The 20,211-nt window shown below is 33.5% G+C and overlaps 1 protein-coding gene across 2 annotated transcripts in view; it reads right to left on the minus strand.

Annotated features, from left to right (window-relative positions):
• Positions 1-20,211, minus strand: part of ATAD2B (ATPase family AAA domain containing 2B) — a 157,698-nt gene that overhangs the window by 56,684 nt on the left and 80,803 nt on the right. For both annotated transcript variants that reach the window (XM_032391456.1, XM_032391455.1), the window contains exons 16-18: positions 16,950-17,261; positions 13,681-13,816; positions 5,222-5,408 (exon numbers count right to left, since the gene is read on the minus strand). In XM_032391456.1, the coding sequence (XP_032247347.1) occupies positions 5,222-5,408; positions 13,681-13,816; positions 16,950-17,261 (635 nt within the window). The remainder of the gene's footprint in view (positions 1-5,221; positions 5,409-13,680; positions 13,817-16,949; positions 17,262-20,211) is intronic.

Genomic DNA, 20,211 nt, shown 5'->3' on the forward strand with positions numbered 1-20,211 from the left:
AGGACAAAGGACGAGAATTTTTCCAGCATTTTACTCCTAATATGCTCTCTTATACCTTCTTCTACCCACTAATAGCTCCACAAATTAAGAAAAAAAAATTCCTCAGTTTTATAATGTAATAGTCTCCTTTTGGATAATTTTTTAGAAGAGACAGTAATATATTTACAAATTTAAAATAACTTTAAATATGTACGTAAGATACAAATAATCAGGGATTAACCAGGACAGTTTATCTAGTCTCTGGCCAATGTTCAGAAGAAGTCTGAGCTCTGGCTACCATATCTACAAAATTCTACTCCGTCCCTGGGCAGTCTGGATACCCAGGTGTGGTCACTCAAAACTAAGCTCTACTTCTAAACCAGGACCTTGTAGGCAAAAGCAAAGATGAGATGTCTTGATGTACTAAATACAGTGTAATACAACCAGAACAATAAATACTAGGTTTTTGTTCTTTTCCACTACCAAAGGACACCTCTCTCCATCCTCCCCAAGAACACAACAAAAAGTAGTAAAAGACAAGAAATGAGAAAGAGACGTAGAGTATACAGTTAGAATTCTAATTTAGCCCAATGATGCCCATTAGAATGCAAGAAAAGTCCTAGAATCCCAGCAACACCAACATATAGTTCACTACAATGCTTCCTAAGTATTTCCTCACCTAATATAAGTCAGTAATAATTTATGAACATGTACATACACATATTAGCCATAAAGAATTATAGACAGAATACCCTCTGACTCTGAAAATGATCCTCTTTCAAAGTTATTTTATCTTTAGTTTGCCTGATACTGTCAAAAATACATATCAAAAAAAAATCCAACCTGTACAGCAGAGTGTAAACTAAAATGACAAAGTTATATTCATTCCCCAATTCTCCATATTCCTTCCCCCAAGGCAAAGCAATGATTATTAAGTTTTTTAGGGTATTCTTGGACAAAATTTCTATTTATATATAAGTATAAATTTTTGAAGGTTTTTTTTACAGAAAGATCATATTTTGATGGATTGATTTACAACTTGCTTTTTTCATAAATATCTCCTTTCATATATATCTCCTATGTAAATTTACCGCGTTCTTGTTAATAGTTTCATAGTACATAAGGATATACCATAATTTATCATAGCCCACCCACCATCAAAGGACATTTAGTTTGTTGGTCTTATTTAGTTTGGCAATGCTATACGATGCTGTGATAAATGTCCTTATACATCCAGCAGTAACTATTTACAGCTAAAACATCTTTAGGAAAAATTCTTTAATGTAAAATTCCTGGGCCAAAAGGTATATGTACTTAAAATTTAAAAAAATAGCGCCAATCTACACTCCAAAATCACCAGGCATCTTCTATCTTTTCATTTTTTTTATTTTTTAAAGATTTTATTTATTTATTTATTTATTTGAGAGAGAAAGCACACAAGCAGGGGGAGTTGCAGAGGGAGAGGGAGAAGCAGGCTCCCCACTGAGCAGGGTGCCCGACGTGGGGCTCAATCCCAGGACCCCAAGATCACGACTTCAGCCAAAGGCAGATGCTTAACAAATTGAGCTACCCAGGTACCCCCAAGCTTTTTATTTTTACAAACCAGACAGTTGTTTCAAAATAGTATCCTGTTGCTTTAATTTGCATTTTCTTCAGCTATAAGTGAGGCTAAGAATCTTTTCAAACTTCTACTGGTTGCTTTCTATTTTTTTCTTCCGATAAATGGCATGCTATCTTGCCAATTTTTACATTACGTTGTCATTGTCATTCTTTCTGATTTTAACGTATTTTTGTATATTTAGGAAACGTACCCTTGACATGTGTGTTACAAATATACTTTTTCGCCAGGTTGTGTCTATTAATTTTATTAAAATAATTATTTCTGCCATGTGTAATTTAAATTTTATAAAGTCAAATTTGTTCATATCTTTATGTTTTCTGGCTTGTGTTTATTGTTTAGAAACTACTTCCTCATATTCAAGATTATAAATATACTGACCTTGTGAATTCTCTTTTTACAGTTCCATTGACAATCTAGAATTTGGGGACCACAAAAAAGGTAGGAAATCCAGTTTTGTTTTATCTTTTTCCCCTCATAGAGTCAGTTTTCCAAGACCACTTATTAAATAACTCATCTATTCTGTAACAACAAATGTCATCACCATCATCATCATATCCTCACCATCATCATACGCTAATCATCATCAGATACTAATTTCTCATTTCTACACAGGCCTAAGTGTTCAATCTCTCTTCTATTACTTTGTCTATCCCTGCACAGGTACATATTCTTTATTACTATGTTCTGTTACATTTTTAAAAACCCGGAAGGGCTCCCTTCGTCCTATTTTTTTTCCTCTAGAACTGTCCTTGCTATGCTCATACTTTTCTTTCTTTTTTTTTTTTAGAGAGCACGAGCGCATGTGCACAAGCAGTGGAGAGGGGCAGAGGGAGAGAGAGAATCTTAAGCAGGCTCCACACTCAGCACGGAGCCTGATGCGGGGCTCAATCTCACAACGCTGAGATCATGACATGAGCCGAAATCAAGAGTAAGATGCTTAACCAACTGAGCCACCCAGGCACCCCTCATATTTATTTTCTAGAAGAAACACAAAGCCCTTTTCTAACTTTTCCTCTTAAACTATGGGTACATTATACTTGAGACTGCATTTAATTTATACATTGATTTAAAAAAGAACTCACAACTTTTCAATTTTGAGTCTTACCAGCCCTTAGTTGTGCAAAGAAGCTGTAGGAGTAGTGATAAATACGATGACAGCTAACAGCTACTGGGTACTATATGCCATCCCTATTGGATGAGCTTATTTTAATAATTACAACCACCTTATGTAGCATCATTATCTCCATTTCATAGATGAGGAAATAAAGGCTCAAAGAAGTTAAGCAATTTCTCCAAGGCTACAAGCAATAAGCAAAGTAGCTGATATTTTAATCAATTTGCAATTTAAATTGAGTACATATTTTGAATTGTAGTACAGTAATTAAAAAAACAAGGTGTGTTTTTTATTTATTCAACTGTCCTCACTGAATTTTTAGTTTTCTTCTTTTAGGCTCTGCAAATTAACTGTTTAATTTGTTAATTGTTTAGTTAATAGTTGCTATTTTACATGGGATTACTTCTTCTACTATATTTCTAACTTGTTACTATGTGTATAAAAGAAAACTTTTTTTTTAAGATTTTATTTATTTATTTGATCGAGGGAGACACAGCGAGAGAGGAAACATAAGCAGGGCGAGTGGGAGAGGGAGAAGCAGGCTTCCCGCAGAGCAGGGAGCCAGATACAGGGCTCGATCCCAGGACCCTGAGATCATGACCTGAGCTGAAGGCAGACGCTTAACAACTGAGCCACCCAGGTGCCCCTAAAAGAAAACTGTTTTACATTAACTTTGAAAGTGTCCACCCTACAGAATTCTCTTATTGTCCCTAATAATTTTTCAGTAGATCCTATAAGTTTTCCAAATATATAATCATATCACAGGCAAATATTTATAACTTCAATGTGTCTGTTCCAATATTTGTATCTCTCAATGTCTAAAAGAATCTATTTTGCATGCTTTAATAATGGTATATTACTCTTCTGATGTGCTACTAGAATCCATTTGTAGTATTTACTTTATGACCATTGCCTAAGTGAGATTAGTCTTAGGGTTTTCTCTGTATTTTAGTTTAGCATTAAAATGATCTTATCTTTTGGGCACCTGGGTGGCTCAGTCGTTAAGAGTCTGCCTTCAGCTCAGGTCATGATCCCAGGGTCCCAGGATGGAGCCCCACATCGGGCTCCCTGCTCAGTGGGAAGCCTGCTTCTCCCTCTCCCACTCCCCCCTGCTTGTATTCCCTCCTTTGCTGTGTCTCTGTCAAATAAATAAATAAAATCTTTTTAAAAAATAAATTAATTAAATAAAATTATCTTATCTTTTAAGATTAAAAGAATTCACCCATGAAACTATCTGGATTTAGTGCTTTTTTGATACTCAATTTCTTCTTCCACAGTTAGTGTCTGTTTACATTCTCTCTCCCCTGGATTTATTTTTAATAGTATTGAGTAATTCTCTTACTTGCATATAAACTGCAGTAATTTTGTGTCACTAAAAAGGAAAAATATGAATATATAAATCAGCATTATTGGAAAACACTCACAGCCAGGATGAGTTAAGTGTATAAAACTTGGAACAAATTACTAGTATATAGCTTTTTATTTAAGCCATGGGTTTTGGAAAAAATAGGGCTTTCTAAGTAGTGAAGTATTACTAGGATGTTGATACCCAAGCAACTGTAATTGAAAGAGAAATGAAATCAACACTGTGGACTATTAAAAAAATACACATTTCTTGCTACAAGAAATGTACAGAGTGGTTTTCACTTAGGTACTATATGTGCAGGTATTAAGTATTTATAAAATGTATCTAAAAAAAAAAAATTATGTGCAATGCTCTTATAAGTGTTACTACTCTAGTCACCTAATCTTTAAAAGTAGGCAAAATATCAAAGTAGAAAGTGACATTCCTCTAATTTATTTATAAGAAACATTACTTAAACATTTAATGAGCACTTACTATGAGCTGGGCACTGTGTCAGAGACACAGAGATGGTGAAGACATGGTCCCCTCAAAAAACTTATTCCCCCAGCCCCTAGTTCCATCATGACACACTTGAAATAAATTCATGGTTATATAGTAAAACCTCAAGAAATACAAACAGCCCCACTATAACTTTGCACTTTACAAACCAGCAAACATAAAAGTAGTTGAAAATCAAATATCAAACACATTTGACTACTAACACAAATATATATAATGTTTAAATTGCTATCACTTTTCTACATTAATTTTAAATCCTGGCATCTCAAATTGGTTATCATTTCCTCTTCAGTAAGGCTCTAAGTACAGACAGAAGTCTAGAAAGGCTCTGAAACCACAGCGTTGAAAAGAGGATCAGAAAAAGGCAAAAGAAACTTCCTTTCTACAGTGTTTAATAAAACTTTAATATAAGAAAAAGGATATTAAAATTTCAGGAAAGAATGAAATATCATGGGGGAAACTATGAGCTCACCTTTATACATGATATAGATCAAAAGGATCCTTGGCCTTAGTATTTGAATGTTAATGAATAACCAACAAAAAGTTAATATTTATATTACTTTTCTTTGAAAAAACTTTATAAACACTACATAGATATAAACAGTAAGAAAGTTGGAAGTACTCTGATTTGGTACAAACCTACCTGTGCACATGATTCTTCAGGTGTTTTGGCACTAACTGAATAAAGTGCTGGGAGATCTAGTCTGTGCACAGAGAATTTTTCTAGAGTGTGCAAAAGTGCTGGAGCAAGGTGAGAAGTTTGACCTGAACCTCGTTCTCCAGACAGCAATAATCTTGGCCTGTAAGAGGTTGGCTGATGATATGGTGACCTGCAATACATGTAAGACATGATAATTATTTCAAAACCATACATTCTGAAGATCAGTATGAAATATTAGGTAAAATATTTACACTAAAAATGTAACTCCAAATTAACAGAACTTTCTCTTATCCTTAATTTTTAAGTACAGTGAATCACTTTTTTCATTAATTATGGTTTTAAAATGTTGATCTCTCTGATCATTTTAATAACCAAGATGTAAAAGTATAGAAAAAACAATGTAAAAATACCTGGGTATTCATCCTATCATATCATATGTATTAACTTGGAAAATGCTTCAGGCCCTAAGCATTAGTGTGACACTATTAATTATCCAAGGTCAATGTTAAGAATCCCACTTCAACAAAGAAGTTGGTATATCTGAAGATTATCCAAGATGTAAGGCTTTCTTTTTAATAGTTAAAATGGTAAATCTTATGTATATTTTACCACAATTTTTAAGATAGAAAAAAAATGTAGGACTTCCTCAGTAGCAGGAAAATTTGGTTTTTCGGCCAATAAAAACTAAATGCCCATATCCTAATACATAATATCTAAAGATCTACAACAGAGAAAGCAAATTTAGAAAAATATATTAAACTGAATTCAACGTGCATTCTCAAGATTCTACAGCACCATTAAAATGATAAATGAAACAAGTTTATCTACTATCACTACAGATAACGCAGGAAATTTTAAACAATGCAATAAGAACAAAGCAAATAAAAAATGGAATAGAAATAAATAAGGAAAACACTGTTACTTGTAAAGGATATGATTATGCACTAAAAAAATCCAAGAGAATCAACTAATAACTGTCAGAACCTACCAAAAGTAACAATTCAAAAGACAGAAATAGAAAAATCAAAACATTTCCTAATACCATCAATAACCAATGTAAGGAAGGAAAGGAGATCCTATTCACAAATGCAAAAGTAAAATAAAACAAAACAAACAATATTAAATATTCTTAGCAAAAGTGTGAAACTATATATACATAATGAGCCTGAATATAAAGATGTCAATTCTTCCCAACCCATTTAACTATAGTTACGGTATTTTATTTCATACATTTAAAATATTCATATCAAGGCCAACAGACACATGAAAAGATGCTCAAAATCACTCATCATCAGAGAAATACAAATCAAAACCAAGATGAGATACCACCTCACACCTGTCAGACATAAACAGAAACAACAGATGTTGGCGAGGATGGGGAGAAAGGGAAACTCTCTTACACTGCTGGTGGGAATGCAAGCTGCTGCAGCCACTCTGGAAAACAGTAAGGAGGTTCCTCAAAAAGTTAAAAATAGAACTACCCTGAGATCCAGCAATTGCACTACTGAGTATTTACCCACAGGATACAAAAATACAGATTCAAAGGGATATATGCACTCCTATGTTTAGATCAGCATTATCGACAATAGCCAAACTATGGAAAGAGCCCAGATGCCCATTGAGTGATGAATGGAGAAAGAAGACGTGGTATATATACACAATGGAATACTATTCAGCTATTAAAAATAATGAAATCTTGCCATTTGCAATGACATGGATGGAGCTAGAGTATGTTATGCTAAGCGAAGTCAGTCAGAGAAAGACAAATACCATATGGTTTCATTTATATGTAGAATTTAAGAAACAAAACAGATGAACAAAGTGGAAAGGGGAAAAAAGGGGAGGAAAGCTAACCATAAGAGACTTAACTATAGAGAACAAACAGGATTGATGGAGCAAGGTGGGTGGGGGATGGGCTAGATGGGTGATGGGAATTAAGGAGGGCACCTATTATAATAAGCACTGGGTATATTATGTAAGTGATGATCACTAAGTTCTACTCCTGAAACCAGTATTACGCTAAATGCTAACTAACTAGAATGTAATAAGAAAAAAATTAAAATATTCACATCAAAATCCAAAAACTAAAAATTGAGGAAGGGACAATTTAATACTTAATCACAATATCATCTGAAAGAATAATCAAGTAAGAACATCAAGAAAATTTTGGTAAAGTGTGCTAGCTCCAATTTCAGAACATTTAAACCTGTTTTAGTAATAAGTACTTCATACAGCTTTAATTTTCTCAGCAATTCTATGAAATATAAGCTTCCTCTTATTAAACAGATGAAGAAACCAAGACTCAGAGAAGTTAGATATGAGATTGTACAAATGGGTGGTGAAAGAGTTCAAATTCTCATTCAGGTCCATGTAATTGCTAAGCTGAACCACTGTGTTAGGATGCACTCTACTTTATATTGAAATATATTACAGAATAGAATAATAGAATATAATGTAGAGTACACCAAAGAAAACAAACATAGATCAGAATATAATAGGCAGCCCAGGAAACAAGTCGTTGTAGTTCAAAGAATTTCATATAAGATAACAAACATAAAAAATAAATGGAATGGGGATGAATTATAAAATATTGTTTTAAAATAGGGAAGATTCAGATCCTAATTTCACAGAACAAAATTAATTCTAATAAAGAAAAAACAAGAGATTCATGTACTTTTAACTCATAAAAATCTACACTTTTGTAACTCAAAAATTACAATCTGAACCAAATGGCAAACAACTAAATGAGACAAAGAATCTGCCATTAATAGGAATAGTTCTTAATGTATAAAGAGCTTATGTTCATAAGTATTTTGTTTTTGTTTTTTTTTAATTTTATTTTATTATGTTAATCACCATACATTACATCATTAGTTTTTGATGTAGTGTTCCATGATTCATTGTTTGCATCTAACAGCTTCCTGGGCAAAGGACATAAACAGATAATTCAAAAAGAAAATAGAAACATAACATTTTTTTTAGTGTTCATTCATTTAATAATTGGAGAATGCTTCCTATGGTAAGTCCCTCAGCCCTGGATACCTAACAACCAGTTATCATAGAGCTCATACTTGAACAGTATTGAGTGGGAAAAGGAAATATACAACTAATATAATTCAGTGTGATTAACAAGCAGTACTGTTTAAGTACAGAATGCTATGAGACACTCCAATTAGAGACTCAAGGCTTTCCTGGAAAGTGTTACCAAAGCACAAACTGAACAGATTGGAGGCAGAAAGGACAAATTTTAAGAAATAAAAATAGGATGTACAAAGGATCAAAGGCCCCTGGACCTTTGGAGTAATAGTTCATACAGTTAGCTTCTTTTAAGGTTTTAGGGCAATGTATGGGTAAAGATTCTGGGGTTAGGGAGGAGAGGAGGAAAGGAGAATCAGACTATGAAGAGCTACAAAGAGTTTCGTAAACCATGTTAAAAGTTTGGAATGCGCACTAAAGATAAGGAGGAAGCATATTAGCTTAAGCAGGGGAAGTGATATGATCATACACATGTTTTTGGAAGATAACTCTAGATCACTATGTCAGTATAGGAAAAGGTTTGAAAGAAGACAAAACAGGAGGAAAGATGACCAGTTAGGAGTCTGCAGTAATAACCCAGGCATGAGATGTTAATGATAATCTAGACAAGAACAGTGTCAGAGGAGGTGAGAAGGAACAGCCTGAGATGAGACTTATTCACAGGACCTAGACATTGACTAGATACATAGGAAAGAAAGAGGAAGGAGTTGAGGATGATATCCAATTCTAGTTGTAATACCTGCATGATGGTAGCTCACCAGACTCACAGGAGAAGGGGAGACACAGTCCAGTACATACTGAAAGATGTGTGTGGCATATTAAGGGCAATCAGCAGCTAGAGATGGTCTAAAGCTCAAGACCAATGTTGGCTTAAGAAAGATTTGGTGGGGCGCCTAGGTGGCGCAGCTGGTTGGGCGTCCAACTCTTCGTTTCTGCTTGGGTCATGATCTCAGGGTCGTGGGATTGAGCCCTGCGCTGGGCTCCATAGTCAGCACAGAGTCTGCTTAGGACACTCTCCCTCTGCCCCTCCCCCCACTCAAATAAATAAATAAATCTTGGTAGGTAGGTAGGTAGGAAGGAAGGAAGGAAGGAAGGAAGAGCTGTAAGGAGGGAGGGAAGAAGGAAGATTTGGTAGTTACAGGTTGGGGGGGAGACTTGGTAGTTATTAACAGAGATTAAAAAATTATGAAAATTGGGCGCCTGGGTGGCTCAGTTGGTTAAGCGACTGCCTTCGGCTCAGGTCATGATTCTGGAGTCCCTGGATCGAGTCCCGCATCGGGCTCCCTGCTCGGCAGGGAGTCTGCTTCTCCCTCTGACCCTCCCCCCTCTCATGTGCTCTCTCTCTCTCATTCTCTCTCTCTCAAATAAATAAATAAAATCTTTTAAAAAAAAAGCCAAATTATAAAAAAAAGAATGAAAACACATCTTTTATCTGTTAGACTGATAAACTAAAAATTAATTTTAATACCATTAGTGAGTAGATGTTGGGAAAATTGGTTTTCTCATGACTAGTGATAATGGAAAAAAGCAAAATTTTTCCAAAATTAAATTTGGCAATTATGTCACATACATTCTAAAATATATATCCCAAGGATATTCTGCAATTCATCCCACTCCCAAGGACTCCCTTACCTCTTTAACATTCTCTACGTTTTTTTCATAGTACATATCTTCTAATATTTTATCTACCTATTACACTTATTGTTTTATTATCTATCTCCATCTAGTACATATGCTGAATGAGGTCAGGGGTCATTGTCCATTTTGTTCACTGACATATTCCAAGTACCTAGGACAACATATGGCACATGATGGGCACTTTGACAAAATATCTGAATGAGTAAATATGAAAGAACAAATGAATGATTCAAACAAGCAAGAAGATACTATTTTCATCTATCTGGTTGGCAAAGATGTAAAAAGGCAGTGTTCAGAATTGACACGGGTATAGGAAAAATAACACTCTCATATATCAGTGCTGAAAAATGTAAATTGGTACAACTGTTCTGGAAGTCAATTTAACAACCTGTATCAAGTTTTTAAATGTATATACCCTTTGACATAGCAATCACTGTTTTTAAAATTTACCCTAAGCTATGAATCAGATAATGATGTTAAAAATGTATACTGAGAAAGATGCCTATCCAGATCCACATATCTATCATAAAAGAAGAAAATTAGAAATTTCAATCTTTTATTAATAAGGTTATAAAAATTATGGAACATCCAAAAAATAAAATACTATGTAGCTATTTTAAAAGAATGACATTAAACATATTCTGGCATGAAATAACTTTCCCAATGTAGTAGATAAAAAAGCAAGTTACATTAGCCTTACAGGAGGATTTTAATTTACATAAAATAATATGTGGGTCTGTCTATACACACAGAGAAAATATGGAAGTGTGGTCACCAAAACTTTAACAAAAATTACCTTCAGGTGCTTGGGCTTTAATTTTTACTTTCTTCTTTATGCTCTTCTTTATTACTTGAATTTTCTACAGAGTATATCATCTTTCTAATCAGAAAAAACAAAGCTATTTTCATTTAGAAAACCTCAGAAAACTCTGTTTCTAATCCCCTTATGGTAATATACAGTCAGAAAGAAAACTTATTTTCCATCATAAGGGTTTTTTCTATCAGATTGGTAGACTTTAAATATCTTGACTTCTATTTCACCTTAAGTCTATAAAAAGGTTTCAACATTGCTTTAGGAAACTATTCCCAGAAACAGAAACCCACCAACAATGCCCAAGCTAGTGTTACTGGAGACCAGTATTAAAGTCATGCTTTCTACCTATTGAGCACTTTTTCTGTATTGATCTAGCACATGCTAGCACTTGTTCAAACACAAAGCCAAACCAAATCAACAACAACAACAACAAAAAACACGTACAGCCCTTATTAAAGGCCTCTGTTCTAAACTGTATGCTTTGTGGGAAGTTATGAAAATCCTACTGTCCAACCTACCCAAAAAAACAATGCAATTCCCTATCTACCTATTAAGCTCAGAAATCAATTTGGAAATTACATAGATAATAAAAATAATAATAATAAGATCCTAGGAAACAAACAGTACAGAGCCTAACTCTGCTACCTGCTAGCAGCTTAATCATGGGCAATTTACTTATTTTTCGTTGTGGTTGTTTCCTCGTCTATAAAATATTGATACCACAAATGCTATATGACTGATGAGAGGCCTGTATGTATTGCTACATATAAAACCTCAAGCTTTATATATCTACCACATGTCTAGTTTGTAATGAGCATCAGATGCTAACTCTTAACCCTTCATACTCAGAAGGACAGCAAACCTTCCTTGACTTCCCAATGAAAGCTTCTAGTTCTGCTATAAAGCACTTTAGCCATATCACAATGTCTGTCACCCTCAATAAAAAGAATTTCTCCAGAGTAAGAACTACTTTATATCTTACTCATGCTTATGTTTTTAGCACCTAATACAGTGCCAGGCATAAACACATAAAAACTGGGAGAATGGGTCAGTAAATAAAGAAATAAATAAATGGAATTTATCAAAACATCTAAAACAAAAAAAGCTTACTTCTAGGATATACCTGTCTCCCTATTAAATAAAAATCACATCATGAACTAGAAATTTTATGTAAAAGAAGCTAAAATTAAACCAATTCCTTCAAAAAGGTTAAACCAAGCAAAACCATACCGTGATACACATTAAATGACAGAGAATGTTCTTAATAAAAAGTCAGCCTCAAAACTGCACATGAAGTTTTCTAAATCAAAATCTATTTCTGTATCACTTTACTGACAACAGAGCTATATCATAAAACTGGAACAAGTCTTCTGATAAGAGTTTCTTAGCTCCTATTATATATTTCAAATCCAAATAACTAAACAAATCACACACATGCACACAGGGTAGCCAGGTGAGAATCAGAAAAAAAATGATTTGGTTTTCCCTTAGCCATCAGTAAAATAGATTTGTAAAAGTACTGAAAAAAATTCTAAGAAAACGTCCCTGAGGGCATAAAAGATCTGGAATAGAAGAAAAGAACCTGCTGTTAAAGAACAAAAGAAAAAAAAGAGTAAATGAAAGTAACTTAGTCTCATTTTAAAAAAATAAAAAATAAGAAAGAGTTATCAGTGCAAATAATCAAATTAACATTTAACCAAAATCTACATGGGAGAAACTTCAAGTTGAAGACTTAAATTTGTTCAAAATATCTCTTTAAAAAATTACTAAAAAGTACATACAATCAATCCAGCCTTTTCTAATAAAAGTGCTATCAGACCTACCTGACAGGGTATTATGGTCCTATAACTATCATGCTAATTATGTAAATGCAAGTGATGAAGCTGCTAGTATTTGAAAACTATTTGGTCTCTTAATTTAAAATTACATTAGCACTAAAGTTGTTTACCCAATAAAAAGTGCCTAACAAAAGCTGCTTTAACATGGATAAAGGTAAATGTAAATAGAAAAACCATAAAATCTAAATCAGGAAAGAGTACACTAATGAGGTTTTGGAGAATCAAAAAGTTGTTAATCTGTTTACTGAGAAATTTCTAATTCAGAATCTTTTTAGTACTCTTAGAATCCCTAAACTATCATCTGACACTTGTTACAAATTAAAACACTCCAGATCACGATAAATATTTCATTTTTGACCATTTTAGTTCAAAATAAAAGGCATTAAAATTGGGGACATAAGCTGACTTTCTAAAATACAACCCTTTCTTCCACCCTGGTTTAAAAAAAAAAAAAAAAAAGAGGGGCACCTGGGTGGCTCAGTCAGTTAAGCATCTGCCCTCAGCTCAGGTCAAGAACTCAGGGTCCTGTAATCCAGCTCCCAGCGGGGCGTCTGCTTCTCCCTCTCCCTGTGCTCTCCCCCACCCCACCACACGTGCTCTCTCTCTCTCAAATAAATAAAATTTTTAAAATTAAATAAACAAATAAATCTCCTTAAAAAAACACACACACACAGAAATCACAGTTTAGAAAAAAAATAATCTTTGGGGCACCTGGGTGGATCAGTCGTTAAGCGTCTGCCTTCGGCTCAAGTCATAACCCCAGGGTCCTGGGATCAAGCCCCGCATTGGGCTCCCTGCTTGGCGGGAGGCTTGCTTCTCCCTCTCCCACTCCCCCTGCTTGTGTTCCCTCTCTCACTGTGTCTCTCTTTGTCAAATAAATAAATAAAATCTTTAAAAAACAAAAAAAGAAAAAAATAATCTTTAGTTGACCAATAAACCCATTTATTACCAGACAAAAAAAGCATACACAGTAAAAGCTTCCTAGAATTGTGTCCAAACAGCTGAAGAAAACAAAGTCCTCAGTTACAACCATAAGTAAAAATATACCATAATTCTAACCATAAAACAGTAAAACTCACTCTAAATTTAAAAAAAAAAATTGATATGTTACTTACATTGTAAAATGAAGGTAGGGTTTATGTACAGCAGCAGCTGATGACTGTTTCTTTGGTGATCCTGAGTGACAACTGGTCTCAAAAATTGATAAAGCATTCTCATCTTCACTATCATCTAAAATCAGAGTTTCTATATCTGTTCCAAAAAAAAAAAATCACACAGATTATGGGGCTTATAAAGTCCTTTAGTATTAGTGCCCCACCAAAGCTAAGGAAAATTGGTTTAAAAATCATGTGACATTAATATATTACCTATCAAATAACAGAGATCAACCAGGCAAATTGACAAACTGCAGGTTTTTAAAATAATTTGTAATTGGAATTAATGGAATTCTTTTACCCTTACAGACTGCCTAAGTGCTAAGAGATGTGATTCGGAAGACTTCATTGACTAACTATAAGAAGTCTGGAAAAGAAATGACACTCTCATAAAACACCCACATACTTATTAAAAATTTCTAAGTTAATTTGACCAAAACCAGTGCATTTCATATACGATATCTTGCTTAGGTACTAGGGTGCTAAAGTTATGGCCAACTCTTATAAAAACAACAACAAGGAACAAACTGACTTATTTTTTAACATGGCATACACATATACACACATCTATATGTCTAGTTAAGAGTCAGGAAATCCGTGGAAACAAAACCAATCTTAAAAATGCACTCATTCAAGTAACATTAGTCTCTATATGAGTCTGCTATCTGTTACTGCTCAATGAACAAACTGGAATCTCTATTGAGAGTGCAATACTTAAAATTTACCTGGACTACAACCTGAAGTACTAATAACTGCGCTTCACACATACCTAACAAAAGTGTCAATTCGCTCAATAAGAAGTAATGCTACATGTGTAGGAGAAATGAGAGAATTAACATTGATAAAAATCGTACTCTTCTCCCAAAAAAAAAAAAGGAAAAAAAAGAGGAATAATTTCTACAAAGAGGTACTGAACTATGCTGGCAGATACAGAGTTCAATGGATTTTATAAGCTAAATATTTAGTACAAACAATATTGCGAAAGTTAACCTGAAAAATAATTGAATACCTTTTGAGTGATAATTTCATATACCAGTCTAAGAAGAATATTAAGACCCAAACAAACCAGAATAATATATCTAAATAATTAAAAAATAATTATTAATAATCAAATAATAATCAAATTTTTTTCTCTTCTCCACTGGCACATGAAGAAGTGGAACTAAAGCATACTTTGTATTTATTTAATAAATTTGTAAGAAAACAGTAATGCCATAAAAAATTCTCAAATGAAAATAAAAGAACTATATCATATGTCCATTGACAGATGAATGGATAAAGAAGATGTGGTATATATATATACAATGGAATACTACTCAGTCATCAAATAAAATGAAATCTTGCCATTTGCAACGACGTGGACAGAACTAAAGAGTATTATGCTAAGCGAAATAAGTCAATCAGAGAAAGACAATTATCATATGATCTCACTCATATGTGGAATTTAATAAACAGAACAGAGGATCATAGGCAAAGGGAGGGAAAAATAAAACAAGACGAAATCAAGAGAGGGAGACAAACCATAAGAGACTCTTAATCATAGGAAACAAACAGGGTTGCTGGAGGGAAGGGGGTTTGGGGGATGTGGTAACTGGATGATGGACACTAAGGAGGGCACGTGATGTAATGAGCACTGGGTATTATACAAGACTGATAAATCACTGAACTCTGCCTCTGAAACTAGTAATACACTATATGTTAATTAACTGAATTTAAATTTAAAAAAATTTAAAAATGAACTATCATAATCTCTCAAATGGGAAGATACGATTTTTATGATTTTCTAAAGGTGACACAAGTTTTTTTTAAAAATTTGGGGAAAAAGATACATATCCTCAGTTATGAAAATCAGACATAAGAAAAGTACAATTCATGGCAGAGTACCTGACTCATTCGTAATAAAATATTTGTTCCCCTCCCTATTTGACAAACTTAGGAGATCAAGTAATCCATGTCATATTTCATGAGAATCTATCCCTGAAAAATACAATTTCCAAAAAGTATAATTTATAAAAACAGCAAAATGCATTGATTGTTGATGATTTTTTACTATATATAATATTTTTAATGTTAGTATAATTAATTGAACAATTTTCTGGTACAGCCTACATGCCAAATAAGATATTAGGAATTGGGAAAATTAAGATAGTTAAAACTCATTACCCTCTCTTCAAAGTTCAGACCTTACTTTGGTTAGCATATAAACCTAAAGTTTCCCTGTAAATGGATGACTTTTTTTTTTTTAAGATTTTATTTATTTATTTATTTATTTATTTGAGAGAGAAAGAGACAGAGAGCATGAGGAGGAGGAGGGTCAGAGGGAGCCCGATGCAGGACTGGATCCTGGGACTCCAGGATCATGACCTAAGCCAAAGGCAGTCACTTAACCAACTGAGCTACCCAGGCGCCCCCCATGGATGACTTTTTAAAGACAGTATTCTTTTTTTTTTTTTTAATTGTTATGTTAATCCCCATACATTACATCATTAGTTTTAGATATAGTGTTCCATGATTCATTGTTTGTGCATAACACGACAGTATTCTATTTTTATCTCAGGTCCAGTCTTAAAGCTAGAATTCAAGACCTTATATAACCAGGTTCTAATTTACTCCCTTACTAATGATTTACACTCCATTAATACAGTACACTGAAGAGTGCCCTGCCAGTACCAACGAAATATATTTGATAAGTTGAATCCAGAGGGACATTATAAGCAACTCAGTTAAGAGCGCAGGCTAAAGAGTCAGCTGTCCTGGGTTTGAGTAAGCCCTAGAACTTACTGAATGACCCCAAATAAGTGAATACTTCCTACATCTCCCAGTCTCCTCCTTTACAGTATAAAAGTACCTGCCCCACTGGACTGTTAGGAGGATTAATAAGTGACAATTTATTTAATGGTTTTATAATAAAATAAATGTAAGCCATCATTATTATAGTCAACTTTTCTAAAGATAGTAACACTTCTCCATTAAGATAGTCAGAATGTCCCAAGAGGTAACAAATAGAACTAATATTCATTCTTTCTTTTGACAAACATTCACTAGGCAACTACCATATGCTAGGCAATATGCCAGGCCTGGAATATAACCTAGTGAGTGAAATAGATACATTTTCTATATTCATGGCAAATTTAAAGGATAACACATAAATAACCTTATAAGGAAACTCAGAATTTATTTATGCCTGTACTTGTTTCATTTTAACAATATGAAAAAGTACTTTATAGTACCTTCTTTCTTGTCACTCTGGCTAATTTCAGCATGAGGAAACACTTTTTGCAAGACTGCTAGGATGTTGTTGAAGCTTCTTTCCAGCAGTGGTTTTATGATGGGGGATAGTGCATGTCCCGAAGACATGACAGCACGCTGGGAAGCAGGCACAATATTCTGCATTGCATGGTAAAAATCTTGGGCATTGAGCACTATTGAGGAAACATCTAGCTGCAGTTTATGACTGCTAGCATAGATCTGGGGGTACCGCCTCCGCAGGGCAATCAGGGCAGCTTCAGTGCACAGGGCCTTGATATCAGCTCCACAATAGCCTAATGCACAAAAGGAAAAGAATAACAAAGGTAAATTCATTCTCCCAGTACCAACTATAGTTTGCAAGTATATACATCTTTATCTAAGGAAATAATTAATACTAAATCAATAATTATGTGCAATTTTATCAGCCAAAACTGACCATTTAAGTCACCTAATAAAATTATTTACTCGGTAAGACTAAAAATGTTCTGAATATTTTAATTAACAAAACATGAACTAGTGATATCAAAACAAACCAAGTATTTTGTGCCAAAATCACTGATTATAATGTACAACTTTCTTCAGGAAAGGTTTTTAAAGAGTAAGTTTCATCTCAATCCTTCATCAATATTCCCAATAATTAGTTTAGTCCTCATGACATTACACTTACCTATAAACTTTTCTAATATTACTAATTACCAAACACATATAAGGAAGGAGTACAAAGTAGAACATACGCAGAAATTTCAAGAACAGAGCTATTCTCCTATCAACTTTGGATGCAAACCACAGCAAGTTTTTATCTAATTACCCCAAAAATTATACTTTAAGGTTGTCACCATCTCTGGTAGTTTCAAAGGTACTGAAGGGAATAAGAATCCATTAATTTTCCACATTAACTTCCTTTTAATATATACGTTTAGCTTAAAATAACTGAAAATCTAGTTCTAAGGGCTATACCAACACAGGGTTTTATCCATTACCCATACTTAACTGATTATGTAGTTAACAGATCAAGCCCCTCTTTTAAGTCATTTCACTCATTTAAGCAACACATACAAAAACATACAAAAACACACAAAAAAGACTTATTTAGGTCTCAACCACAAAAAGGAAGAAAAACTCAAACCAGCCATGTTGTTTTTTATGTCAGCAATTAAACTTGCATTTGGCCACCTTTATCAGTTATGCCAGCAGGGGGAACCACTCAAACTAGTTTTAAAACTTGAGACCCTAAGCTCTTCAAAGAGTGGCATCAAGTTTATCTTTTTATACTTTGCAATGACCTTGTGGAACATGTAAATAATGAAACAAAATGGTGATTAGGAAAACTATGAGCAGAAAATAAATAGCCCCAGACTAACCTACAGAAAAAGAACATTAAGGGACAAAACTATATAAATCAAACTGCAAGTGACTCACACACCTATAATGAACTATATCTCTATTATTAGTAGGGCACATGATCCTGCTAATCAAGTCCTACAGTAACAGAAAAATCCTCCTTACTCTGCCCCCTTTTTCCCAAAGCATGTACCACTTTTATCATTTACCTATTATGTTTATTGTCTACCTTCCCCAACTAGAATGTGAGCTTTGTGAGGGTATGTGTATTCATCAGTTTTGTTCACTAACATATCTCATATACTGAAAATAACACCTGGCCTGGCATTCAGTAGATATCCAATAAATGTCTGGCCTGGCATTCAGTAGATACCCAATAAATATATCCTGAATGAAAAAAGAAAAGAGTAACTCCAAGGTTATAATTTGGGGATGTGTAACTGTGAAGTTACCATGTACTACCATAAAAAGTGGAAGAATTATATTTACTGGGTTTTTCATTTTTTTTTTAAGAACTCTAAATTCTTTTATTATTAAGCCAACATACTGTGAATAAAAATTTCAATGAAAATTATGGAAAAACAGAAAAATATTACATTCTTAAAGAAATATTTATTCAGAATTAAGGGAAAACTTAGTATAACCTGTGAAAATCTAATTCAGAAAATTATAAGCAGATGAAGCACTAACACTGTCCCATGACAACAATCAATCTCCCAAATAATTCTGAGAATAACCAAATTTACCATTAGCCTTTCATTTTTTTTCTATTTCTCAATGAATAAGCCTGAAAAAAAGTATCTTTTCCTATGCTGTACATATCCCAGTTATATTAGTTCAAAATAACTGTAAAATACCAGCTCAGTTATAAATAGTTAATGAAATAATCCATTTCAGAGGAAGTAAAAAATAAACTACCATCTTCAAAAAATATAAACAACCGCATTTCTTTTTCTTCTTTGAAAGCATATACAACACAGTTGGTGAACATACCATATGATCCTATTTCTAAGAGCAAAAAGCCTAAATTTTTTTTAAAAGCTCAGAAACAGTGCAAAACAAAGAAAAAAGCCACTAAAAGATATTTTATGTAATAAATGATACTTGTAACATTTATGTTCGACATAACGTTAGTAACATACATAATAGCAATGTACTGTTCATTTTTGCTTAATCTACTAAGGATAATTTAAAAGTGTAACAATTGGATTATCATAATCAACAGACTATAAAAGAGAGGATTTATCTTCATTACATTTGCCTGTGAATGAGAATACTGGTTTATATCTGTAGTTTTTAATCTTGACCACTGATCTGAATAAACGATGAAACTGAAACAAAAATAGATTCCCAACACTTAGTGAATCAGAATCTCTGGTGATTTAATATCATAAATGTGTATTTTGAGAAAGCTTTACAAGTGATTCTGATATACAAAACAAAAAATTGAGAACTACTGGATTAATAATATGCCTCCTTTACCAGACTCTAAAACAAAATTAAAATTACATGATAATCATGGCTAAAGAGATTATATTTAAGATCACATGTCCTGGTTTGGGCCTCTTGTCTTGTCATAATTAAAAGTATATTTTTTCACTCTCCAAAGGGTCCTGATTTAGAAAAATAGATATAGATAATATGATCATTCTATATTTATGGAAATTACAGCCTTTTGAAAGTTAAAAGTTGGTGTTAAAGAAAATATCAACATCCCTTTCATAAGAATTCCATAATCATATTAATTCTACCATTACAATTCTAATACTCTGATGAACACAAATACCTAGATACCAAAGAAAAGCGTTTGTTTGGAAAAATGAAACAAGACGAAACCAGAGAGGGAGACAAACCATAAGACTCTTACTCTTAGGAAAAAACTGAGGGTTGCTGGAGGGGAGG

The sequence above is a fragment of the Phoca vitulina genome, unplaced genomic scaffold (genome assembly GCF_004348235.1).
Source record: "Phoca vitulina isolate PV1807 unplaced genomic scaffold, GSC_HSeal_1.0 scaffold63, whole genome shotgun sequence".
Lineage (NCBI taxonomy): Eukaryota > Metazoa > Chordata > Mammalia > Carnivora > Phocidae > Phoca > Phoca vitulina.